Here is a 27,780-nt window from a genome sequence, read left to right as displayed (position 1 = left end):
GATAATGTGCATATGCCAAGATTACTTTTTTTAAAAACATTAACTTTGGCTTTTGGCATCAGTTTTGGGACTCAGAGACATGATCTTAATGTGCTGCATTGGATACTGGGCAGCATGGTAGCTCAGTGGTTAGCACGGAGTCCTGGGTTCAAATCCAGCCAAGGACAACACCTGCAAGGATGTATGTTCTTCCTGGGTTTCTTTGGGTTTTCTCCCACTCTTTAATAGGAAATTTAGATTGTGAGCCAACCTATCGTACATAGGACTGTGTCGTCAATATCTGTAAAGTGCTGCATAATATGATGGCGCTATACAAGTAAGGAAAATAAATACAATAGTGGCCGTTTATTTTCATATTGTAGATTTTTGTGACATGTGACATCATCTACCGTCAGCGAATTCAATGAAGGGTCTGTGATGTTAACTATAAAAGGTGTTATCTTCTATTATAATCCTGTTTATGGTATAAGTGAGGTGACTATTGCAAAAAAAAAAAAAAAAAACCTTGTCAAGAGTCAATCTAATAGCTTTATTGCCTGAATTAAAATTTGCAAGATTTAGTTGTTTGTTTGTTTTTAATCTATATATTGACATGGAAAATTTTAAAACATTACCAAAAATTCTTTAAAAAAAACATAAAAACGGTTTAAAAAGTAGGTCATTTTCTAGTAATAGATCCCTTTAACCCCCGCAGCACCAGCCTACTTTGACCTTCACAATGCAGAAATTACTTCTCTTCATCCCAGAGCTATAAGGGCTTGTTGTTTGTGGGGTGAGTTATATTTTTAATGGCGCCAATTGGAACCATTTTGGGTCACTATGTATTGAAATACATATTCTTGTGGGAGGGGTGCAATGAAAAAAAAAAAAACAGTATAGTTTAGTATTTTGGGTTTCCTTTTTACAGCATTCATTGTGTGGCGCTTATCCTGAATGTCCGTCTGGTTTCAGGGGTTCCATTATTCAGACCCCTAAACATTGCTGGCCAATCCAAGGGAATCACTTTTATGTTACACAAAATATTATATGCAAAAATGCAGAAGAAACTAATTTTTGATCAGTCTGCAAAACTTTTTAGCTTGCTTGGTCTCCACTGTAGTCATAGGTTTGCCAGACAAGGTGGGGAATAATCAGAATGGTCATTTAGTATATGAGCAAATTTGAACCCTACAAATTGTACAGCGCTGCGGAATATGTTGGCGCTATGTAAATAAAAAATGTTATTATTATTATTATATGAGATGTTGAGACGCTGTAGGATGTGTCTCAGTTATGACATCATAAATCAGGTGCATCCTCCATGTAGTGCCGTGCTCCTGCACTAGCTCATACCTGCTGTAGACTTATTTTGTCCCAACACACACACCACTGCTCTCCCTGTGCCGTTATACACCAGGATATTGTTGAATATTTTTCTCCAAATAACACTGCACAATATTAATAAATTTTGCGCATTTTTCAACCACAGCTATTCTCTTTCCTCCAATGAGTTCTCTACTTACCATATAGGACATTCCAGGTTCTTCTGCATGACGGAAAGCACATTGTGGACATCTTCAACGTCCACGGTGGCGCAGGTCATCTTTTACTGTGAACTGAAAGAAGAGACATGGATAAGTGAAAGGCCAGGTAAAGAGGGAGATTTAAAGCGGTTAAAGCATAGCCACCATTTAACTTTTTTTTTTTTTTTTTTAATTGTTATTCCATAAGTGGTTTTTGGGAATATTTTCACTTCCTTATGGTCAAGGCCTGCCCAGTAATGCTGTGGAAACACAGCATTTTTCTTTATGTTAGCTTACTGCCCCTTCACTTCTTATACCCTGAAGACATACAGAACTGCTATTATTTCACTCAAGGTTTGCACGTGTTTGGTCCAAACGACACAGGTAGAATCTCATGAATATTGAAATAACCAACGTGCACAAAAATCACATCGGATATCCGGGTTGGTATTCGGGTATTTTCAATTAATTGCACAGCCCTAACTCAGCAGCTAGACAGAAGGCCGGACGTGTAACATAAATGCTTGCTAGTGTATTATATCACTATGGGATCAGTCCTTTAGATAAGACACACAAATCATGGCTGTACACATTAGTGGGGATTATTTAAGAAGATACCCCAGTGTTATAAGTCTTAATATTGTGAGCACAGGTGGCTTTGCCTCCTTAAGAATTTTGCGCACCAGAAGTGAAATCTATTCCCTGTATCCTCGTGAACCTATTGTTCCAAGATGTAAGGGCGTCTTCACATATACAGGAACTAGCCACGTAGGCCGCTGATCTCACCCACATGAGGATGTCTTCACACATACTGGAATCTGTATACATGTCATACACGAAGAGTAGATTCTTAGAAGAATTTACCCTTTGAAATCTACAACAAAATCCTAATGTATAAATCACATACATATATGTGTTTAAGCACTATCCAGGTGTGAACAGAACCAGATAGCCCATTCAGTAATATACAATATAATATTTATTAGGCCTCATATCACATCGGCTTGTCAGGAAATGAAAATAATAAAAGGTGATAAAACGGTGGTCAGTCCTAGCAGAGCAAAAGCTACAGGAAAAAAACTCCCATTGAAATGAAAGGGAGAGGATTTCTGAGCGTGAAACTTCCCTAGACCACATTTTCTGTTTTCCTAACTAAACTTCTTATTTGACCTTTTTTAATGCAATTTTGGGTGGTCGTCCCAAGGAGGATTCCTTGTATATACACATTGGGGCAGATTTATTATGCCTTGTACACCAGATATGACAAGGCACAATTTTTTTTTAAAAAATGAGCATCATCAGTGTCACCTTTGGCGTATATAGTCGGGGAAATGTACACCAGCTACGAGTGGTTGGCAAGGAAGACTGGCGTGAAGAATGCCAGTCTTTGTAAATATGCCACAATATATATACATGATAGATATAGATAGATAGATAGATAGATAGATAGATAGATAGGACCCAATCCAGCTCATCCATAAGACACTGCACTTTGCGCAGTCCATAGGTAAATAATGATGTATACGGTAAAGGACCAGCTTCCCCTACTAACCAATCAGATTCTGGCTCTCATTGTGAACCAGGACAGGGATCAGGTATCCGGTATTTGAGTGGATTGAGTTACATTTTTCAGTTCCCCAAGACAACCCGACCGCTAGTGAGAGCCAAGCCTAGCCAGTGTCAGTCTCCTGTCAGCCATGTTACAAAGGTCTCTATCCCAGTTATATAATAATAGTATGATCACCAGTGGCAGCGCTTAGGGCGCCATCTACTGTGCTGCTGTGTAATAGATGGGGCAGTCACCCCCAGTGCACGACATGGTATAACCCTAGGCCTTGTAGCACTGCCCTGGGGATCATTGTGAAACTACAAGTCCCAGACTGCCCGACACCTCCAAGTGGGAGAGCCCAATACCCTAGCACTCCTCTATATGTAATGGCTATGGGGATGCGATCACGTCCCTGTATATACTATACATTACTGCTCATGTATACTACTAGAGAGCGCAGCGCAGCGCGGTACCTACACACCAAGCCGGGACCCTGAGCCCACCACCCCAACACCCGCAGTACCTGCAGCAGATCCCGCTCATTCAACACTCCCGCGCTACCTTCACTTTCCACCAGAAACTCCTCCCCGACCATCTCCATCTCCTAGCAACAATGTCCCGCCTCTTCATTTTGGCCAATACTCATTTCAGTATCGAAGGATAGACGGTGGGCAGGGCTTAGAAGCCGCGCCCACATTGCATCCACTAGCCAATCCATAGTCTTTCTTCATTCCTTGCTCGGTACATCAGAGCCGCGCCCCCATATCCATATATGGCATGTCAGGTCACAGGATGAACAATAGGTGAAGCATGTGTGTTATCTTATTGTCTGCTTGTTGGGAGACATTTTGGTGTGGCCTTATAGGACAGTACGTGCGATAATTGCTGATGTTTTACGTTATCTGGCTGTTGTTCTGGAAATAATACATAAACAGTTGTTTCCTATTGTAGCCTTTCACCTTTCTGCTAGCAGAAAAAGGAACCCATTGAAGACAATGGGAGGCATTTTTCAGCGCTGAAATTCCACACCAAATTACTCACTATTTTCCTCCATGTCAATGGACCCTAACCCTTCATTCACATCTGCGTTGGTATTCCGTTCAGGGAGTCCGCATGAGGAGCCCCCTGAACGGAATACCGAACGCAACTGCAAGCGCTGTGCAGTGAAAGCACACAGACCCCATAGACTATAATGGGGTCCGTGTTCTCGCCGCGCAGTGTCCACACGGAACATACGGACAGGAAAGTAGATTGTGAACTACTTTCCTATCCGCAGGATCCCTGCGGAGATCTGGCGGCCGGCACACGGACCCTATTATAGTCTATGGGGATCCGTGTGCTTTCACTGCACAGCGCTTGCGGTTATATTCTGTATTCCGTTCAGGGGGTTCCAATGCGGAGTCCCCCGGACGGAATACCAATGCAGATGTGAACGAGGCCTAAGGCTGACTTCAGCCATGACAGTCTGGTGTAGCTTGAAGCTCAATGCCAAACCTGCAGCTGTACTTCATAATTACATAGTTACATAGTAGATGAGGTTGGTTAAAGACATCAGTCCATCAAGTCCAACCTATAACCCTACAATCCCTACAGTGTTGATCCAGGGGAAGGCAAAAAAATATCCATGAGGCCATATAAAAGTCTATACGATGTACTGGGAAGCCAGAAAAAAAAGTCAGAATGGGGTGGAATTGGGAAAAAAAAGTGTTCTGTATTTTTCCATATTTTATTTTTCAGCTTTATTCTGTGGACGGTTACAATCACAGGGATACTAAATTTACATAGTTTTTTAAATGTTTTAACTCCTTCCCACCGCAGGCAGTTTTCGACTCCCCACCCTCCAAACTACATAACTTAAAGGGATTCTATCATTAGAATCCCTGTGTCAGATAATATCACATCGGAATAGCCTTAAGAAAGGCTATTTGTCCCCTACCTTTATAATTCCGCTCAGCACCGTCGTTCTTTTGATATTCTGGATTTTTCCAGTATGCAAATGAGTCTCCAGACAGCACATGGGGCGTTCCCTCTGCTGCCTGAAGAGTCTCCAGTGACGCCTCCATCTTCTACAGTGGCACCCCCTGCCACATTCTTCATGTAGTCTTCTTTTGGCCGAGCCTGCATTTGGAATCTAAATTCCATGAATGCGCAATCGGCTAGGGCTTCGAGCGCATGTCTGTCCGGCCATTTTACTGTAGCAGTTTACACAAGTGTACTGTTCCTGTAAGCCCGATGGCAGAGCACCAATAGCTCCCCACTGTCAGAAGAGTGGTGCTTACGCCTCAGCATTATCGAGGGGAGGGGTTCCTCACTACACAATGATACTTAGCTGTAAGGCCTGCCCTTCTGACAGTAGGGAGCTATTGGTGCTGAAATGAATGACACTGATATCTCCAGCACTAGTGCACATACTGGGAAAGCCAGCTGAATTCAGCAAACTATCAGCTTTCTAGCGATGTATAATACCGCATATCTATCAGGTCGTCGAAGGTCCTCTTTAGAGATAAGTGAGTACTGTTTGGATCAGCCGATCCGAACAGCACGCTCCATAGAAATGAATGGATGCACCTGGTACTTCCGCTTTGACAGCGGCCGGCCGCTTAACCCCCCGTGTGCCAGCTACGTCCATTCATTTCTATGCGAGCGTGCTGTTCGGATCGGCTGTACATGGACTACATTACTCTGAGATGTCCGAATTTTTAATGTGAAAAATAAAAGCGAAGTTTTAATCTAATCTCCCTACACAAGAGTTCTGGGTGCTGGATCCTTTTTTCTTTACTGATCCGAACAGTACTCGCTCATCTCTAAGTCCTCCTTAATAAATGTGCCTCAATCTGTTGAATACAATGGTGGAGCTATCAGCTTTGGCTCTTGATGTTCATGGAAGGGACCTGCAGATAATTCTATGGGATTGGGATTAGACGAGTAAAAACTTTTTTACTTGCATGTAATTGTAATATATTGTGGGGGGCTACTTGAAGGGACACTACATTGTCTGAGGCACTTGAGGGGAGATTAATGGGGTTGTGCTGTTACACAGTGAATAAATTTCCAACAGTCGCGTCCCCCAGTGATCAGTGGGACGGGGGACCAAAAATCCCTCTAAAGACTCCCTAGCAATGGAGCGCCAGTGCGCTTGTGTGACCGTTGCTCCATTCACTTCTATGGGTTTGCAGGCACAGCTGGAGATTACAGTCCCGGATGTGAGCGCACTGGCGTTCCACTCATGAGGAGGCTTTAGGGGGACATTTGATCACGTCTGTTCCATATTGATTGGACACTTATCCCGTTTTACTTATGTCCTGTGGATTGAAGATGTGTCCATAACTGAACAACCCCTTTAAATTATATGGGGGTCCCAGTTATAAAAACTTTGAACAGGACCCACTAATATGTTAAACCGGTCCTGGCTGTGGCCCCTTGTGGCTCACAATATGACCCATTGTTGTAATGCAGGTAATGTGACGCTGCAATCCTTAGCTGTGCAATATGTGTTGCAGCCAATGAGCACTAGCCTTATAGGTGTGTGACCACCTGTGAGGGGTCATTAGTTCACAAGGGAGTAAAGCCTTAAAATGTATGAACACGTCATCACGGGGGAAGGTCGTTTATAGGAAAAAAATCATATCTGATATGGCTGCTGTATGTCTATGTCGAGTTTAATGTTAAAATAAATGCGCCTGTCCCTTTAAGTCCTGCTAGGAAACGAGACCCGGACGTGCGAGTGACTCCCTGCTGCCTCCGGCTGCTCACTCTCATACTGCGTGTTGCCTGTTATGTTACAAGCCACGCCCCCTTGTTTACAGGAAGAAATATGCTGCTGACTCCATTGTATGGCTAACCCCGCCCCTCCGCCTATCAGCGTCCAGTTCTAGGTGAGTGACAGGGGCGGGAGCTAATCGCTGTGCCGCCTGCCTGTCCTGTCTATACGAGCTCGCCATGTTGTGGGGCAACAGTCAGAGCTGAAGGAGGCCAGAGATCCGCAGGCGCCTGCGAGGAGTCTGTGGGAGGAGGGGACTGTGGTGCCTGTGCTAGCTAGTGGGGACTTCTCTACAGGTATGATGTCATGTACATGTATGATGTATGTAGTGCTCATGTAAAGCTAGTACTGCAGAGTAATCCTATTATACTGTACAGGCCAGGAATGGACGTGCACGTATGGATAGCATACATGGCAGTCCTCTCTTAAAGTGACAGTGCTGTATCATCCTAACAATGAGTAAGTAGTTTACATTGCATTCCTAAAAATAGGCCATGCACTATAATAGTGGGAAAAGTTAGATGCGGAGTTACATCAATTGAGATGGGTAAATAAGAGCGCCCCTTTAAAGCCGTATGCAAGTTGGAGTGTGACCTCTGACCCCACCAGTGGGAAAGAAGACGTGGCTACAACTATCGCGGACGTACCGTATCAGTAGATTGTTGCGTTTGTTGTATCGTCATGTGACACTGTTGACATTCATATGACTAGAACAAACTTAAAAAATTGTCCAGAATTAGAAAAATATGACAGCTTTCTTACAGTGCCACACCTGTTCACAGGTTGTATGAGGTATTGCAGCTCAGCCCCATGCACTCCACCAGAGCTGGGCAGATGTGGCAGAAAGTACACTTGGACACTGATGGACCCATTGACACCCAATGGAGAGAAAAGCCCAGATGTGTACCCAGCTTTAGGACATGTTGGTGATTTAGGCGCCCTAAACCTGGTGACGTCTTTACTGATTATGATCATTTGTCCCACAGCTATCTTACATGTATGGTCGGTTTCACTCCCCTTCCTAAATGAGAACACATACGTGTTCAGCAGAGTGTGCATGTACGTGGGGACAGACATGAGTAATACATGTCAGCGGTTTCATCATCTGAAGTGTATGACCTCCTGAGCGGATCTTATCAGTGATCAGGTTATGTTTTGTATTCCAACAAAATCTGATGTATGGACACCCAATGTATTTGCTGTTCGGGGCTTCAGAAGTCACTACCACATAGGTTGTCACCCAACATTCCCAGTAGCATGTTAAAACGTCCAACCATATTAGTACAATTACAGACCAGTAGATTGCAAGCTCTTGCGATCAATGCCCTCAATCCCATTATGTGAAGTGACTATTTCTTTATAATGTATCTTTTTGTCTGTACTTGAACTCTACAAATTGTACAGCGCTGCAGAATATGTTGGCGCTATATAAATAAAATGTATAATGATTATTATAGTATCATTTCCTTGATTGTTCTGATGTATAGGTCCATTCACATTATGCTCAGAGCCTACGTTCACATTGCATTCAAAGCTTCTGGTGTAGATTCCAAATGCATTCATAGGGCGCAGTGTATATGGCCAGTACCATGTATTCCTTCTGTTTTGTTTTTTGGTATGGAATAGTGTAGTAGAGCATGCTATTCCATACAGTGGTATACAGTAAAATAACATCTATTGCTCATACACATTTTTGTCTTTTTACAGCAGTAACCAGTGCCTAAATAGTGGGATATGTCACATATACCTCTGACGCTATGTTCACATCTGTCTCCTTTCTTCTGGTCTGTCTGGGACCAGAACAACGGAAACACGGACTGTGCTGTGGATAGAGGATAAATGTCATCAGGGAGTAATTCCCTTTAAGGCTGGGACCCTATGGGGCGTAACCTCCAAAAGCGCTGCAGGAAAAACAGTGATGTGTTCCCGCTGCGTTTTCCCCACAAATGCCTTTTTGTTGCGGCCAGCTATATGAGGCCTTAAACCAAGGCTGAGACCCCACGTTGCAAATTTTGCTGTGCTTCAGGTGGAATTGGGGATATATAGGATCGGCTTTCCCGATCTGTGCCCCGGGTAAAGAGCTTTCAGTCCCGGTACCGTAGCTCTTCACAGTCAGAAGGGCGTTCCTGACAGTCTGTCAGGAACGTCCTTCTCCACAGCAGTGCCTATTGCGCTGTACAGTGTGAGTGGGGAGGAACGCCCCCTCCCTCTGCTCACAGTGCTCGTTCATAGATGAGTATTATCAGGAGGGGAGGGGGTGTTCCTCCCCGCTCACACTGTACAGTGCGATAGGCGCTGCTGTGGAGAAGGACGTACCTGACTGACTGTCAGGAACGCCCTTCTGACTGTAAAGAGGTACGGTACCAGGACCGATAGCGCTTTACCCGGGGCACAGATCGCTGATATCATCGCAGTGTCGGTTTTCTAGCAGTATATAGAACTGCCAGTGCCCCAGACCATGAAAGGTCCTCTTTAAGGCTGATCTATACCAAGATATTTGGTTGTGCACAGCAGCGTTTTCCTGTGGGAAACACAAGTAACATTTGCAGCATTGCACACTACCTGTGGTTGGGTTAAAGGGATGTCCAGGATTAGTAATTTCATGGCCTATGCTTAGGAAGTTAGTAAATATCCGCCCGTACTGTACACAACACAGAGCCGGAAGCCGCTAGCTCCAGTCCTTGTATCTTGGCCAGATGTTCTCCCAGCAGCTCACTGCCCATTGACTTCAGTAGGAGCTGAGCTGCAGTATTGGAAGTGGCCCTGTATGGCTCATTGGGTGGTGGGCCTGCTGTTCACCCCAAACCAATCAGATATATATGTGGCCATTAATCCTGTATAACTACAGCACTTTAAGGTTGAGGTAATCCCTGGGTACACTTGCATGCTTTGGAAGAGAATCCCTTTGCTGCAGAGATGAATGCTTGCCCCATGTGTTGTCTTCTACTTGCTATTCAGTGCTACGCTGCAGGAATAATAAAAAGTGATGAGAACAAATCTAATACATGTCCTGCACATATGGCTAATGTAATAAATGGCCGAGCTATGTCACCCTAGTCGTACGTAATAGTTATCTGTCAGCTTAGTTTAATTGTTGCTGCATATGCAATAGGTTTTTCAATTCTGCTAATGAGTTTTACTGTCACTTATAGCATAGTACAGTATGTCACATATATCCTACTTATAGTACGTCATGTATATCCTACTTAGAGCATAGTATGTTGAGTATATCCTACTTGGAGCATAGTGTGTCGTGTATATCCTACTAGGAGCATAGTATGTCGTGTATATCCTACTTGGAGCATAGTGTGTCGTGTATATCCTACTAGGAGCATAGTATGTCATGTATATCCTACTTGGGAGCATAGTATGTCGTGTATATCCTACTAGGAGCATAGTATGTCGTGTATATCCTACTTGGAGCATAATGTGTCGTGTATATCCTACTAGGAGCATAGTATGTCGTGTATATCCTACTTGGGAGCATAGTATGTCGTGTATATCCTACTTGGAGCATAGTATGTCGTGTATATCCTACTAGGAGCATAGTATGTCGTGTATATCCTATTTGGGAGCATAGTATGTCGTGTATATCCTACTTGGGAGCATAGTATGTCGTGTATATCCTACTTGGGAGCATAGTATGTCGTGTATATTCTACTTGGAGCATAGTATGTCGTGTATATCCTACTTGGAGCATAGTATGTTGAGTATATCCTACTTGGGAGCATAGTATGTCGTGTATATCCTACTTGGAGCATAGTATGTCGTGTATATCCTACTAGGAGCATAGTATGTCGTGTATATCCTACTTGGAGCATAATGTGTCGTGTATATCCTACTAGGAGCATAGTATGTCGTGTATATCCTACTAGGAGCATAGTATGTCGTGTATATCCTACTTGGGAGCATAGTATGTCGTGTATATCCTACTTGGGAGCATAGTATGTCGTGTATATCCTACTTGGAGCATAGTGTGTCGTGTATATCCTACTAGGAGCATAGTATGTCGTGTATATCCTACTAGGAGCATAGTATGTCGTGTATATCCTACTTGGAGCATAGTATGTCGTGTATATCCTACTTGGGAGCATAGTATGTCGTGTATATCCTACTTGGGAGCATAGTATGTCGTGTATATCCTACTTGGGAGCATAGTATGTTGTGTATATTCTACTTGGAGCATAGTATGTCGTGTATATCCTACTTGGGAGCATAGTATGTCGTGTATATCCTACTTGGAGCATAGTATGTCGTGTATATCCTACTTGGGAGCATAGTATGTCGTGTATATTCTACTTGGAGCATAGTGTGTCGTGTATATCCTACTAGGAGCATAGTATGTTGACTATATCCAACTTGGAGCATAGTGTGTCACGTATATCCCATGTATGAGACCTTGATGGCACTTGTCAGCACTGTAAGTGACCGTCTGCTTCACCCCAAGTGTGAGAAGGAGCTATCACAGGTTCTTCCTTCCAACCGCGACCAGGCTGTATAATCTACATCAGACCAAGCGAAGATCACTCCGCACAGACAACTAATGATTATGACTATGAAGTCTTCCTTCTTTCTTTTTCTGTTCCTTAGCTGCTATGGACTCCTAGTATATCTTCTCTTTTCAGCTTATGTGTGTCTACGTCTGTAATATATTACTGTGTATTATCCTGTATCTGTATTACTATGCTGCTGTAACATGCTGAAATTTCCCCACTGTGGGACTATTAAAGGATTATTTTATCTTATCTTATATCCTACTGAAGCCCCTGGTGGTTCTGTGCCAGATAGTTAGCAGGCATGACCGCAGTAAAACAGATTATGTGTGAGCGGGTTTGGTTGTTTAATAGACATCTCCCCAATCCTTCTTATCCTGATCTTTGCATAGACTCAGGATAATTGGCACAAGAAAGTTTCCAAACTATAGCTTATACCACCAATATTGCACCCCATTATAAGAGATGCCATTAACCTGACGCTTTGGGTGTGTTCGGTGTATACCACTTTGCTGTTTGTATGTCTACTGATAGATACATAATTGTACTTTTTAATATATATATATATATATATATATATATATATATATATATATATATATATAAATAAATTATGTTTTTGTAGACTGTAAAGCATGGAACCTCCAGTGAATTTGTGCGTGTGCTGTAGAGGAGAGACGCAGAGCTTTTTGGTGTCAGATGCTGAGAAGACAACCTGGGCTGATGTGGAAGCAATGGTAAGCTGTGACTATGTATTATAATGACGAAGTATCAGATTAGGACTTTTAGACAACTGATTTATCATCATCATAGCTTCACATGAATAAAGGCTGCCATAAACCTAAATGATGCGGGGCATACACTTCTAATAACTATTGGCCCAAGCCTTGTTCCGGTGACAGCTACTTCTTCCGACTCCCCCATACACATGGAGAGTGAAGTACAACACTGCCAAACTCCTCTGTCTGTGGCTTATCTCCAGGAAAAACGATGGATGGCCACAACAGAATAAAAACTGCTGTTGGGCTCTAAAAATTCTAATATGATAAAAACAAGCACAAAAATAGCCAAATAAATTTTTTTTGTAATTTATTAACACACAATAAAATATGTACCGTAAACATACATTTAATGGGATTACAGAAAAATAACAAGCAGACCCCTGCTGAGAAAAAGCACACGTAATAAGTGTATCTAAGCAAGTAGCAACTACACATACCCATATATCTCAGTACATCATGCAAAGGGGCATATGTGAATAGCAACTTACCGTATTTTTCGGACTATAAGACGCACTTTTTTTTCCCCAAAATTTCGGAGGAAATATGAGGGTGCGTCTTATAGTCTGAATGTGGGTTTGCAGCATGGCCGCACTACTGCCACCGCTGGTTTTCTTCAGCGGCAGTAGCGCGGCAATATGCAGGCCCCGGCAGCTAAGACAGTCCCCGGCATCTGCTGTAATAGACCGGCGGATGCCGGGGAGTGTCTTAGCTGCCGGGGCCTGCAGATTGCCGCGCTACTGCCACCGCTGGTTTTCTTCAGCGGCAGGAGCGTGACTATACTGCAGGCCCCGGCAGCTAAGACACTCCCCGGCATCCGCCGGTCTATTACAGAAGATGCCGGGGACTGTCTTAGCTGCCGGGGCCTGCAGATTGCCGTGCTACTGCCGCTGTAGAAAACCAGCGGTGACAGTAGCGCGGCCATGCTGCAAATCCACTCCTCCTCCACAGGTCCCGGCAGTCAGTTAGCCCCCCCCCCCACCGGCCCCATACCTTTAGTGATGCAGGCCGGCTCCTGCACGGCGAGGCCGCAGGAGCCGACCTGTTCCGATGACAGCCGGGAGCCTAATGAAGGCTCCGAGGCTTGTCATAGATATATATTACTATCGCGGCTGGTCTATGACCCTCCGCGATAGTAATGTATAGAATCTCCCATAGACGGCAATACACTTGTATTGCCGTCTATGGGACTTGCAATCAAATGATTGCAGGTTCAAGCCCCCTAGGCGGGGGATATTAAAATAGTAAAAAAAAAAAAAAAAACACTTAAAAAAAAATATAATAAAAAATAAAATAAATAAAAGTTCACCTCCTTTCCCTAGAATACATATAAAAGTATAACATTACTGTGAAACATACACATTAGGTATCCCTGTGTCTGAAAATGCCCGGTCTACTAATATTTTTATGTACAGTGAACGTCAAAATCAAAAGTGCTAAACCGCTGGGTTTTTCTCTCTGTTTTGCCTCTGAATTAAATAAAAGGTGATCTAAGCAATAAACATTTCCCAAAATGGTATATCTAAAAAGTACACCTGACCCCACAAAAAAAACGCCCTATACATCCCCATACAGCTGCAGGGTCACCTGTCAATGTGGCCTTGCAGCTGTTCCAAAACTACAACTCCCATATATTAAATATTTTACCATTTTTTGCCTGAAATTTTTTTTTCCCTATTTTTCTCCTCTAAAACCTGGTTACGTCTTATAGTCCGAAAAATACGGTACATATAAACTGTAATGGTGGCAAATCCAGGGAAGGGAAAGGAACAGACATGAGGCATCTGGTTACATATTTTACATCTTATTATGTGTTAATAAATTATAAAACAAAATTCTTCAGCAATTTTTGTGCTTGTTTTTATGTCGTCTCATAATTTACATGATAACAGCGCATTTATTCATTGAGCATTATGGTAATTTTTATAGTTTGTGTATTCCTAAAAATCCTATTAATAAAACGTATGCAACACATATTACATATTCAAATCGTCCTGCAAAAAACAAGCCCTAAAACAAAACCGCTACGCTTCTGGCGGTACGCTTGTGTAATACATTGTGAATAAATGACTGGAAATATTCTGAAGGCTGTTTACCAGCTCGATCTTGTGATGCATCTGCTAAGAATGTACACTCGTGACCCGAATTTCCATACTAACCTGGTTTTATTCTCGCTCGACAAGTTAAGGGCCGCACCCCATGGCTAACATACATGAATGCAGATCTGCTGCTATTCCGATACTTTAGAGTAAAACATTTGGCCCAGGTGAAGTGACCATGCCTGTAACTATTGTTCTATCATCCGTGTATTACCCAGGTCATGCTGACCCCTTCAGATATGTGCTAGCACTGTAATCCATGAGTCTGCATTTCACTTTACTGCCTGGGACTAAACGCTGCGTGTGACTCAGACCAGCTCACATTACAAAGCAAATTTATCTATTTGTGTCATAGAAACAGGAATTGTGACTCATCCAAGGCTTGTTATTGTACAGCAATGTAATACCGTGCAGGTACAAGGTGAATCATGAAGTCAGGTGACAACTTTCAGGCTGAGATTTTTAACCAGGAAAATCATGGAAAATTCAACCCAGCAATTTATTGATGAAAGGGGTTGTGCCTTTGTGGACACTTAGTTCTCTTAACTTAAAGTGTTTAATCACAGGGGGCCACTGATCAGGAAGGTAGGGGGCTATAAGCCCCCTTTAAGCCTCATTGTGAAAGGAGCACCAGTGCGCTTGCGTGATCAGTGATCCATTCACTACTATGGGGTTGTAGGTACTGCCATAGATTACAGTCTCAGCGGCCCCATAGAAGTTCCATTGTTCTCAATGAAAGGCGAGAATGCGGAAAAAAACAACATCCTGCCCAATACTGCCGCAAATGATCCAACGATTGATGATTATGCCCAGTCAGTTCATCTGCCTGGGTGGGAGGGGGGCAGAGAATAAAGAAGAACCTCAGGCAGAAGTCTGACTCCAATTCCTCTTCATTTTCCAAAGTATTTATTTCCCTTACTTATACGGCACCATCATATTCCACACTTTAGAGATGGTCAACACCGTCCCAAGTAGGGCTCACAATCTAAGTATGTCTTTGGAGCATGGGAGGAAAGATGTTGTCCTTGGTCGGATTCAAACCCAGGACCCCACCGCTGGAAGGCAACAGTGCTAACCACCAACCCACCGTGCCCTAAAGGGATTTTCCTAATTTTTCCGATTACATTTTTTACAAACTGCATACTGTGTATAAAGTAACAAAAGAGGTAACACTCAATTCACTGATGCCCTGCCAGTCTTGGGCCGTTGCTTCCTTGGTCTCCCGCTGGTCTACATTTACTGAGATCCTTTGAAGATGTGTTGAGATGACATTTGTCCGCTGCAGCCGATCACTGGTGACTCATTGGCGTCAATACGTCGCTGCTCAGGTAGACATTGGGTAATGGGGTTATCTGACGCCCCACATATGTGCATTTACCCTTAAAACACACACACATATAATATATATATATATATATATATATATATATATATATATATATATATATATATATATATATATATATTGTATATGAATGAATAGATGGTTATTCCTATTTCTGTCTTCTATAGGTACAGGTGTCTTTTGACCTGAGTGACATACAGTTGAAGTATATAGATGAGGATAATGAGGAGGTAAGAGATTGGGTAGTTTCCCTTCTACAGTAGAACGTGATAGATCCCATTATTTGGTGGTGTCCGCTCTGCAGTTCTGTGTAGTATGTAGATGCTAAAAAATGGCGGATTCAGATCTGATGTTTTACCTGGCAATTGTAGCACTGAAGGCTAATAACTTGTCAGTATGCCCATGTATAAGATGTACCCATGTGTGATCTGGAACTGGCCTATGCCAAGCCCTTACACCACACTGCATACCTGTGGCAGATTTGTTTGTGGATTTACAGGTTAGATAACCAGCAGGTTTCTGTATCAGTTCTTCATGATTTGTCAAGTTCTCCCATCCATGGCTAAATCTGCTTGTATTCTGGTTGTAGCTATGAAAAGGCTCTGCTTGCCCTTAAAGGGGTTGTTTGGTTTTTAATTGATGACCTAACAAATCAATCTTCATGATAGGATATCAGTGGGGGCCCGACACCTGGGACCCCCACTGATCAGCTATGTGAAGGTGCTGTGGCGCTCACATAAGCGCTGCTTGTTTCATAATGTTTTACATCCTCGTCCTATTGTAATTACATCACAGCAGGCCATCGATCTTTTAGTTCCTGAGAATCCCTTCAAGCTACTATTACCTCCTGTTCTACGTAGGAGAAAAAACTTCACCTAGACGGTGGTCATAGAGGCTAGTGCAGGGATGTAAGGCTGGCCATAGACATTAGAGCATTCAGCCGACCTGTCCATACAAATGGCTTGGCCGAGCATGCATGTGCTCTTTATAGATGAAAGCCATTTCTAGACACCTCTGGTGGGGACTCATGTCCCATTAGAACAAGGGTCAGGTATGATAAATACCAATTCTCCCCTGATCTCTGGGATTGGAGAAGTCAGGAGTGCCCATATATATTAGGTCATCTGCCAATTGCCCCAATATTGGTGTGATCAGCAGACATTTGTCTAATGTGTATGGCCAGCTTTAGAAATCTTTTACATAAATCTCCCAGCCTCTTGCAGTGAGCAGAGCGATATGAATAAGGTTGTGACTCACCCACACTATATAGTTTATTAATGGCAGCGCCTCATCTCACTTGTAACCTTTTCAGTTATTCTCGACATCTCTCATTGCAGGTATCTGTGAATAGCCAAGGTAAGTCGTGTCTGCAGTGCTTGCATCTTGTTATTTCTTGCTATTATTATTATTATTATTATTATTATTATTATTACTATTATTTTTTATTATTATTGTCTGTTTTCTTACAATCATCTAGAGGTTTTGTGCATTGTGCTCGAGATGTGAAAACCACCGGCAATTTTATCTGAAAATGCCACAGTTTTGTGATACAGTTTTTGGCCACTCATTTTAACAAGTGAATTGCCTGCCTGCATTTCATCTGTATAAAGTGTGTGGCCGACAAGTGCATCGCAACACTGCCCCATTCGTTTTTGTTTTTTTAGTTGCAATTCTCTACTGCATCATGTGAATGTACACCTAGAGATGTTTAAAAATATTGCACTTTATGGTTGACCAGCCACATGTACCGGAAACTTCTATACGGAAAGGCAAGAATGCTTTGATCACTGCCCATAGTTGAGATGTGCAATGCAGTAGTAAAGACCAATCCAAAGAAAACCTTCTATAGAAGTTACCAATAGACAATTAGATCCGCACTTACCAGCTGTATTCTTGTTGTATTCGTTTATTAATAGCCTTTCACACAACGCGTTTCGAAACCATACAAGTTTCTTCTTCAAGTGGACAAAGGGCAATGTTACAAACACTGCTAAAACAGAGTATAAATTGAGATGTGTCACATGTTAGCCTGGCTAAAAATATCATGTATTTTATTTGTATCCATGTCCACTATTAGGTGGCAAAATAAAGGGAGCCTGTCTGGTAAATTTGCAACGCTAAATCAGCAAGTCCATGGACCTGTAGCTTAGTACACTAAATGTTGCTATACTGTGCCTGGCTTTTTTTTAAGGGTATACTTACACAGGGAAATTCTGATGATGGCAGGGGCCCCCTCAGCCAATCCAGGATTGAGCAGGACTGTCCCACATTTCGGGTGCGGTCCCGCTATTTCTGGTGACATGCACGGATTTCAACTGTGTGTCTGCGGCAGTGAAGGGCAAACTTCCTTACAGCCAGGGCCTGTGGGAATGGGGTTAGGCAAGAAGTTTATTTTTGTTTTGTGTTTTAACATTGGTGGTTGAGGGAGCAGGGGGATTTATGTGGGGGCAACTACAATAACTTTGAATAGGGCCTCTTAATCTATTAAAACGGCCTTGGTTGGCCCTTGGGTGAATGCTGCAACTTTTTAGACAGATAACCACACAGGGCTACTACAGAATGAACATGTCTGTGCCGGGTGTGAAAATTAACTCTTTCCAAAGAAATAAAGCTGTACCTCTAGCGCCACCAGTGTCCTGGTCAATGTCTGACCATTTAAACAGACCTTAGACACTCATCTGCAGACGGCTGTTTCATCCCTTCACTAATGTAAAGCAGAAGACTGATGTGGCTTTCTGAGAGGCTGTTGGCTTCTTCAAAGGGTCAGCCATTGACCTACAGATTTGTTGACTTTTCCACCTTTAATAGCGCTCCCCTATGGCCAGACCTGGTAAACAATAAAGAAGCCACAGCTGCTACAGAACTCTTCCTGTTGAAACCCACATTATCTGCTGCATTTAGGAGACTGCCTTATATTGCTATGTAGCCAGTATTGTGAAACGCAGAGTAATTATTACACAGAGCCAGAGGCGCAGGAGCTGTATGAGGCATTCACATCATGAGTTGACATTGGAAAGCAAGGCGGACGTGACTATAAACCCCATTAGTATCACGCTGATGTATTTTAGGGAGTAGGTTCACTTTAAATGTGACATCATATTCTGCATAACACGCGCCTAACATGTGATCTCACATGACATCTGATCTTTGTTCTTATTGCTATAACCACCACGCCACATATGAATGTGTCTTTATTGATCTGATATGTTTTATTGCAGGTGAATATGAGGAAGCTCTAAAGGTAATGATTTATTCTTTATTTTGATCAGTTGCTCCATAATTGGCACCAAACCAGTTACATGAACAATGTACCCTTACCAAGCCTCCAAGGATGTAAGAGATTCTTGTCATGGAAAACGTCCACAGTGTACAGAGGAGATCTTTAAATTCTCTTCTGCTCAGTTGTATTACACTGTGGCCACATGCATTCAGAAAGTATTTAGCTAATAGGTCATGTGTGTATTTAACCTAAGGGATCCAGTGGACTTCACCTTTAACCTTCACTAGGATATATGTACTTTGCTACTTTGTCAACTCACGGTTCCCAAAATAGTCACAGAGTAGTGACAGTAGTGCTCGCACAGCTGTAGCACCCTGTATTCCCATCCGGGGCACACATACATATTGTGTGGATCCAGCTCCCTATTCGTATTATTGTGCACAGTGTGGGGAAGGTAGCTCAGTAGCATCAATGGTCCCAACCCAACCAGTCAGAGACAGGGACACAAAGTCTGGTGCAAACAGGTTTATTTGGAAAAACAGCAAAATAAATTAACCTTCACTTCAGGTACAGAATAAGCGAATACAGCCTTAACGTCAGGCAAAATGTTAAACAAAACCCTGCTCGTTCGAGCACTAACTAAACAGTAAAAAGCTAACTATATGTGTGGCTTATTACCAACTACACGAACAAGCAAAATAGCACAGTATGGTCTCACCAGACTCTCAGCATTTCAGGACAGACCCAGGTGCCTCCTCTCGCTCCCAGGATCTGCCCTGAAGTGCAGGCTCTGCAGCCTTTCATGGCCCAGTAACAAGCCCAGGACTGCCGTTTTAAGGCCTACCCTGGACCACACATATGTCAGAAACCTGGGGCTGATATATCCAGACTCCAGCACTCTACCTGTCACCTTCTCACAACAGATATACCGTATATACTAGAGTATAAGCCGAGGCCCCTAATTTTACCACAAAAACTGGGAAAACTTCTTGACTAGAGTATAAGCTGAGGGGAGAAAATCCACCATTGCAGATAAAAAGTCTGGTCGTGTGTTACAGCTTAGTAACTCCATGGGGATCATAGTAATTAAGATCCTTCATTAGTACCTTCATGTATCTCACATCTTAGTAACCCTTATATGGGGCACACTGGTTAATATGAGGGACATGATGGGGGTAACTGTTATTAATGTGAGGCACATGGAGTTACTGAAACTAAATTAATAACCCCAAATGCCGGACATTACTAGGCAGAGTAACTAAAGGAAGGTACCTGTGTGTCACTTTACTGTAGCTTCCTCTCCTCCATAAACAGACATCTTCCATAAGACACAATGAATCCTGGCCACTCATTTGCAGGGTAGATGCTAAATCCTAGTGTGCTAAAAGACCTCTGATGATGTCATGACCATGTGATCGGACTCTGGTGTGGGCGGAGCTACTAGGATTTAGACTCCACCTTATCTGCAGATGTTACATACCAGTGGCTACAGGACCTTTGATGACATCACAGAGCAGTAGCACTAAAGTACCTCCCACTTGCAGGTCCTTCCAGTTTTCTGTGCTCCGTGGACCCTGACTCGTGTATAAGCTGAGGAGAGCTTTTTCAGCATGAAAAAGTCGGCTTATACTCAAGTATACAGTATATGGTACTTGCAATTTAAGCTGACTAGGATATGAACCATACAATGGCCGACATCTACTACTTGCTCTGGCATATCCTCTGGCTACATCAGAAAACTGCTTTAACCACTTCCGGACCGCCCATAGACTATATACGTCCGGGAAGTGGTTGCCAAGTTCTGACAGGACGTACCTGTACGTCCAGTCAGAACACAGCAGCTGCACGGAGATCGTGCAGCTGCTTTCACTAGGAGCCGGCTGTAACTTCAGCCGGAGCTCCCAGAGAGATAGCAGGGATGATTTATTACCTCCCCTGCCTTCTCGATCACTGTGTATACAGCGATCAATGAGCGCTGTATACACGGCTATGGACGCTGCCATAAATCAGCTGCCCTCTGACCCGGCGGACATGTGATCCTCTGGGAGCAGTGTCCTGCCAGAGCTGCTGGGTCCTACAGGACCCCAGATCAGCTCTGTATACTGTGTGTGCAGGAGTCTGTATTTCTCCTGTAACTGAGGTTAAATGTAGCAGCCCCAGTTATAGGAGAAATCAGCCTCAAGTACAAAAAAAAAAGTGATCAGATGTCCCCAAAGGTCTCTTATCACCTTATGGGGACACAATCTGGAAAAAAAAATATAAAAATATAATTAAAAAGTAAAAAAAAAAAAGGAAATAAAATAATAATAAAAAATAAATACGGTAATACGCTAATAAAACGCCGTTATTGAAGGTTATAGCCCCACCCCCGATGACACCATACAAAATAAAAATTACCGTAACGGAGAGGAAAAACTATTTTATTAAGTTTTTCAGTGACACTGTGTTATTAAATAAAAAAAAAATTATAAATTGAAAACCAGACACAATTTTCCTCCTATTTTGTTTATATTTTCCTGGATATAAAAAAAATTAAAACACATTTGAAAATAAAAATAACATAAAAATAAAGCCCTATGTGTCCCCGAAAAAAGACACAAAAATTAGTTGACTAAGACATACGAGAAAAATTTTACAGACCTCAAAACCGCACATACAAAATAAACCTAAAATGTGTCTGGTCCTGGAGCACAAATTGGCCGGTACTGAAGTGGTTATTAATAACATTCCTGTAAATACCTTCACAGTAATATGACAGGGAGCAGTGCATATTATAGTTCTGAAAGAGCGCCAAACAGCATAAACTGAAAATACCGAAGTTTAACATAATAGCTCAGATTGCATGATAAATTAGCACAGACTTCCTATCCAAGATGTTAAGGACCGGTCCCCTTCTTGAACTGACATTTTGTGCCAGAAAAGCTCCAAATTTTAGTACATTTCCTGCCATATTCTAAGGGCTAATACTTTAGTAAATCTGTCCCACTGGTCCTATAATGAGGATGAGCAATCCAGACACATAGATGAGAAGTGTTATAAGGATCTGGGCGTGCTATCCCGATACCTTCAGTCCTATAACTACAAGCACTGATAGCTCAGCAGATTAGGACACTGTTACAAGAACTGACAAGTACATTTCATGGCCTTTCATATATTCATTATGGAGACTCTCATGACATGTTGCGATTTCCAAAATGGCAACAGTTTTGGAAATCTCAGTGTGTCCGCTGCACGTATTTTTCTGCAATGTTTGGATGGGATTCGCTATTTTGCAGGGATTGTAAAACGTTGCTGTTTTTGCACCATATCTGTGTTCCAAATTACAGAAACATTGACTTTGCAATGCTTTCCTGTTTCTTTAAAGGGGACCTTTCACCACCTCCACTAACTCAGACTCATCCTTCCATAGGCACTGTTACAGGGATTCCAGCACAGTTGGAATTTTGTTTCTTTGGCTTTGACCATTACTTATCAATAACTTCTGTTATTTTTTGCTCGATTATATACGCTCTGCTGTCAGATGGGCGGTCCTAGGTTGGGGCAAAAAGATGGGGACTGCCCAGCTGAGAGAGTATAAGTGTGCTGAAACTAACAGAAATTATTGCTCAGGAACGCTGGGGGCTAGAGAAAAAAAAATTCAATTGTGCCAGAATCGGTAGAGGGGTGACTATTGTAGGATGCAAAGAGTTAATGGAGGTGGTGATAAGTCCTATAAAAGTGAACGATGGTTATAGAAACAAGTCACTGGAGCTCCCAAGTTACCTCTGGGACCTGAACTGATTACATAATAATCTAGATATTTCCTGTAAATACCTTCACAGTAATATGACAAGGAGGAGTACATATTATATTTCTTCTTCTGCTAGATTGCTGTGAACCAGGGTGGAATCCTACGTATGAATGTCTATGAAAAGCAACCCAGCCAGACAGTCAGAAACCCCCAGCTACTGGAGACGTCCGTGTGCGGGACCATAAAAGAAGACAAAATGCCAGTTGTGCATAGGTCCTTGGTTGCAAGATCAGCTGCGTCTGAAAGGCAAATAGAAGAGATCTCCGCTGTGACAACGGTAATTCTGTTGTGGATGTATGAGTTTTAGCTTTGCATTGTCTACAACCTCCCCCAAGTATATTGAGCTTTCATTGCCATGTTACAGAGCACATTACACTGATAGACATCGTTGCTTTGTTATGTATGTTGTCACTTTAGAGCAGAGGTTCTCAAACTTATTTTGTCTACCGCCCACTTCGAGAATTAATTATTTTCTAGCGCCCCCCCAATTTTTTTTACTTTACTACATCTTAAGAATCACAAACGCAGTCATTATGTTAATAATTAAATTATGTGTGTCATGTGAAAATAAGACTTTCTGATGAGGGTAATGTAAAACACCATTTTGTAATATTAGGAAAACTTTTATTCATGTTATTAAAACAAACATTTTAATTTTAAAACTAATCTAATGTGAAGGATGAATTTGATGATTTTTTTTAACAAGTTTGTTAATATCAGGCTCAAATTTACTCAAAAACAGCCGTAAGTCACCGCGTTCAGTAATCTGCAACCGATTTGCAAATCTGCAAAGTTTGTGTTAAAAGCAAAAAAACAATTTTAAAGGGGTAGCCTCATGAAGCTTGATCTGCCTTCTAAGCTGCCTAAAAATCTTCTTTCTTCCTGTTTGCTTGCGTCAATTAGCCCCGCCCCCAAATTAGCGTGTAGCTCCGCCCACCACATAGCGTGATCCTATGGGATGACTGAAGGGCCTGTGATGTCATCAAAAGGTCCTGTAGACTTGGATTTACCTTGTACGGAGTTTCCTAAAGGACCTGGCTCCTCTGCCCACTAGCAGCCTGCTCTATATAATAAAGCTTTATCCTAGTGAACAGAGAGACCAGGTCCTTTAGCCCAGTAGGATTAAAGCAGCATTCACACTGAGTAACGCTGGTGTTTTTTGTGCTTATTTTGGCACGTAGCGCTGCGTTTACGCGGCGCTACGTGCCAAAATAAGCACAAAAATTGCCAGCGTTACTCAGTGTGAATTCTGCCTTAGGGCTCGTTCACACGGAGTAAACGCGCCGCGCATTGTGGTAATCGCGCACCGTAAAAAAACACGGCGTAAACGCGCCACAATGCGCGGCGCGTTTACTCCGTGTGAACGAGCCCTTATATAAGAAAGCAGCATTTATTCCACCCCCCCCCACCCCCCTCTATCTCACAGCAGGGAGCTAGGTGATGTGTATGTGATGTGTATGTGTGGTGCAGACACAGGCTGGCTCCATACACTCAGCCCCCCCCCTCTCCCCCCACACAGCAGGGAGCTAAGTCATGTGGCTCCCTCAGCAATGAGCAGGGGGCCAGGTGCTAGTGTCCATAATGAAGTGATTAAAGTAAGATAGTGGACAAACAAAGCAGTTTTGCTGAAGCAGTGTATTTAGGAAAAGTCTTACATCCACATTAACAAGCAGTATAGATAGAATCATTGTTATGATACCACCCCTTTAAATTAGCCATCGTCCCCCAATCTTTTCTGTGCCCTTTACTGCCCCCCTATATGCCTCCAGCGCCCACAAGGGGGCGTTATCGCCCACTTTGAGAAAGACTGCTTTAGAGAAAAACAACTTTGAGGTCTTATGTATATAAGGCAGTTGGTGCACTGGGGGCGGGCCTTCAGCTCTATGGAGCACTGCTCTTACCACTCAGACCCCTACCATTTTCTAAGATAGCTATATGTCCTCCTTTACAGCTCTCACATATGCAGTCACTCTTCTTTACAGATACGTTGTCATATAGACACTACTATTTTCCTTTAACATAAACCATAAACCTCTATATGGCAATTTCTAAGAGATTATCAGAGTACAGTTTGTACTATGGATGTTTGTTACTGTATGGTATGCATATGTGACCTCAATACACCCTAGATAGCTATTAGCTGTCATAACAAAGGTATTTCGGCCAACGGCAGCTTATATATTAACTGCTAAGCATGCTTGTTTTCTCAATAGGGAGAGAACTAAGCCTTTTCCAGACATTATTATCAGCTGCATACTGTAGTGTTCCCGGAAATGTATTTATTATATGGGCAACCAAGTCCAATGGTTCAGACGTCAGCCTTCTTATGTGTATGACCAGCTCATGAAGGCCAACAGACAAGCAGCCCTGTGCCATACTTGTACCTCTAGTGCACCATCCACCGACCAAGATGGATCTTCTGGTAGATTTTAGATGGAAAGTCTGCTGTCGTGTTTCTGTCTATCCTTGTTCTTCCCTGATCTTTCCTCTCTTTTACTATTGGTAGGACGAACTTTGCCAAAGTGATGGAGGGGGGAGCATCCAAGCTGCCTGGTTCATCAATTACTTACAGACAGTGTGTATCTTGTAGCATTTTAAGTGTTAATACATCCTGTGTCACACCACTTTATATGCGTATCTATTGTATGGCCGTAGATTATTGTACATCCTATTAGCTTATATTACAATGCTTTGCCATTATTCCCATCCTCATAGCCATCCCTATTAATCCATCCTTATCTAATAACCTTACCAATCAACTTCAGGCCACATTCCTTGCCCTTTTAGTTTTGCTCCATCCTTTTAATCTCAGTATATGTTTCTTTATTTCTGATTCGTCGTCTTTGTCAGTGTCTTTTATAAAGCAAACTTCTGGACATGTGTAGATGGGGACTTGTCACTTTTCTTAATATGGAATAAAAATAAGTGGTTTGGGAAATCGGGTATGTGCATTTTCCAAAGTTAAAACTTTAGAAGACCCTTTGCCACCTCCACCAGTTCTTTGCCTCCTTTAATAGGCACTGCACTGATCTTGGTGCAGTTGTCATTATTTCCGCTATCTCCCACCATTCCTTTGCCATCAGTGCTGTTCGTTTTGATGCCTGATATACTAATTCGGCTCTTTACTGTCAGGTGGGTGGTCTGTGGCCAGAACAGACAAGGGGGCGTGATTCAGAGCTGTGACACATCGGCCCCTGAATGGACAGTGTCTGAGTTCAGAATTGCATCCCCTTGCCTGCGCCTCCCTGAAACCGCCCACTTGACAGTACATAGCCTATTTAGCATATCAGGTATTAAAACTAACTGTACAGATTGCACAAGAACAGTGAGCGCATCTGGTCCAGTGAAGTGGCACATATTAAAGGATGCAAAGAGCTCACGTTGGTGGATGTAGTGAATGGTCTATCAATTTATACTTGATAAATCCTTCGGCACCACGGCCTTGCTTCTTCCTGTCTTTTTCTGCAGTGATGACATATTGTATGTGTGCATGTGATCTCTATTGCCAGTCCCCGGCTTCAGCAGGGATATATTATTGTGCAGCATGAGACAGCTAAGGCCAAGGTTTGGTTGCCATGTATGCCATGGCATTACTGCAGCCAATAAGACAGTAGGGAACCAGTGGAGCGGCACGGATTTCCCTGGTAAGTATTTTTTGTTTGATTGTATTCGCTGGACGTCTACTTTTAAAGCTAAAGGGTTTGTACTTGCAAACAAGTTAATTCTGTTTTCAGTACAACTTGGCTACCAGTCAGGTGGATTGGGACCACTAAACTGTCAGCATGCCATTATTCGGTTCAGTGTCCCAAACCAATGTAAATTACAGCCGCCCATTCTCGTATTGTATAAGAAATTACATTATGTGGGTATGTTCACACTTGGGAATTTGCTGCAGATTTGGGGACGGATTCCGCCCCTGAACCCAGAGCAGATTCTCATTTGTTTTCAATGGGAGACAGAGATCGCAGTAGCAAAACAAAAGAAAAGACCACACCGAACGGATCCTCGTGTATTACTCAACAATACTTGGCAGGCAAGAATAAACAATTGTCCTCTCACCTGGGAAGGTTGTGTAGGTGCCACAACAACCTTTAGTGCATAAAGTGACTGGGTGATGGGTATTGAAGGCAGCTGCTGTAGACACCACAGGGACGTATGGATAGTACAATGTAATGGACCGACCTCCTCACGGGATTTGGCCAAAGAAGTACAGCGCTCGCCAGTGGATGCAAAATAAAACTCCTTTATTGGCACACACCAATGAGTTTTATTTTGCATCCACTGGTGAGTGCTGTACTTCTTTGGCCAAATCCTGTGAGGAGGTCGGCCCATTACATTCTACTAGAGATCGCAGTAGGTTGCTGAAAAAAAAAAAGTGTCCTGCTGCTGTTTCCGTGGCTCGAGTCTCTCTGCTGATTCGGCCCATTCATCTGACTTAAAGGGGCTTTATCATTGGGAAAAGTCATTTTTAACTAAGCACATACTTGCATAGCCTTTAGAAAGGCTATTCCACACCTACCTTTTGTATGTAAATTGCCTCAGTAGTTTTTGAATGAGCCTGTTTTTATTCATATGCTAATGAGCTTCCATCCAGCACAGGAAGTTTCCAGCAGCCTCCTCTCTTCTATTATCTCCTATCTGTGTGTGCAAACAGGAAGCAGGAAGTTAGCAGCAGCAGCCTGTGCTGTATACATACATAGGAAAGAATAGCAGAGGGTGCACGATGAGACTTCCGGGGTGCACTAAGAGGATAATTAGCATATGAATAAAAGCGGGCTTATTCAAAAACCACTGAGGCTATTTACATACAAAAGGTAGATTTGGAATAGCCTTTCTAAAGGCTATGCAAGGATGTGATTAGTTAAAAATGATTTCTCCCAATGATAGAGCCCCTTTAATCAGCAGTGGAAATACACAATGGAATGACTGCCCTAAACCCCAGCAGCGTAAAGGCTTACTGGCCCTAAACCACCTGAAAGGTTCCCTTTAAGAAAAGATGACATGAATGTTCTGTCAAGTTTGACATTACGGTACAATTAGGTCAGGGGGGGGGGGATCGTTTTAGGACAGAATTTTGGAAGGTAGTACTCAATAAATATTTACCATTGTTCTTACAAAAATACGGCTACAGCCGTGAATTAAATAAATATATATATATTTATATAAATTTATATATATATATATATATATATATATATATATATATATTTATATATATATATATTCCAAAACTACAACTCCCA

The 27,780-nt window shown here is 42.6% G+C and overlaps 2 protein-coding genes across 5 annotated transcripts in view; one reads left to right on the top strand and one right to left on the bottom strand.

The window, feature by feature from the left end:
• BRCA1 (BRCA1 DNA repair associated) overlaps positions 1-3,625 on the bottom strand; it is a 104,919-nt gene extending 101,294 nt beyond the window's left edge. Inside the window, exons 1-2 of the mRNA XM_075277288.1 lie at positions 3,575-3,625; positions 1,503-1,595 (exon numbers count right to left, since the gene is read on the bottom strand). Coding sequence (XP_075133389.1) covers positions 1,503-1,582 — 80 coding nt within the window. The 5' untranslated portion in view covers positions 1,583-1,595; positions 3,575-3,625. The remainder of the gene's footprint in view (positions 1-1,502; positions 1,596-3,574) is intronic.
• Positions 3,626-6,964: 3,339 nt separating this feature from the next.
• Positions 6,965-27,780, top strand: part of NBR1 (NBR1 autophagy cargo receptor) — a 45,012-nt gene continuing 24,196 nt past the window's right edge. For 3 of the 4 annotated variants that reach the window (XM_075277296.1, XM_075277297.1, XM_075277295.1), the window contains exons 1-7: positions 6,965-7,107; positions 11,930-12,041; positions 15,695-15,757; positions 16,865-16,883; positions 18,746-18,768; positions 22,614-22,814; positions 25,044-25,112. In XM_075277296.1, the coding sequence (XP_075133397.1) occupies positions 11,940-12,041; positions 15,695-15,757; positions 16,865-16,883; positions 18,746-18,768; positions 22,614-22,814; positions 25,044-25,112 (477 nt within the window). In that variant the 5' untranslated portion in view covers positions 6,965-7,107; positions 11,930-11,939. The remainder of the gene's footprint in view (positions 7,108-11,929; positions 12,042-15,694; positions 15,758-16,864; positions 16,884-18,745; positions 18,769-22,613; positions 22,815-25,043; positions 25,113-27,780) is intronic. The other variant, XM_075277298.1, reaches the window with a different exon arrangement.

Source organism: Leptodactylus fuscus, chromosome 6 (assembly GCF_031893055.1).
Source record: "Leptodactylus fuscus isolate aLepFus1 chromosome 6, aLepFus1.hap2, whole genome shotgun sequence".
Taxonomy (NCBI): Eukaryota; Metazoa; Chordata; class Amphibia; order Anura; family Leptodactylidae; genus Leptodactylus; species Leptodactylus fuscus.
Note: the sequence above shows the minus strand (reverse complement) of the source record. Positions and strands in the feature narration are given on the sequence as shown.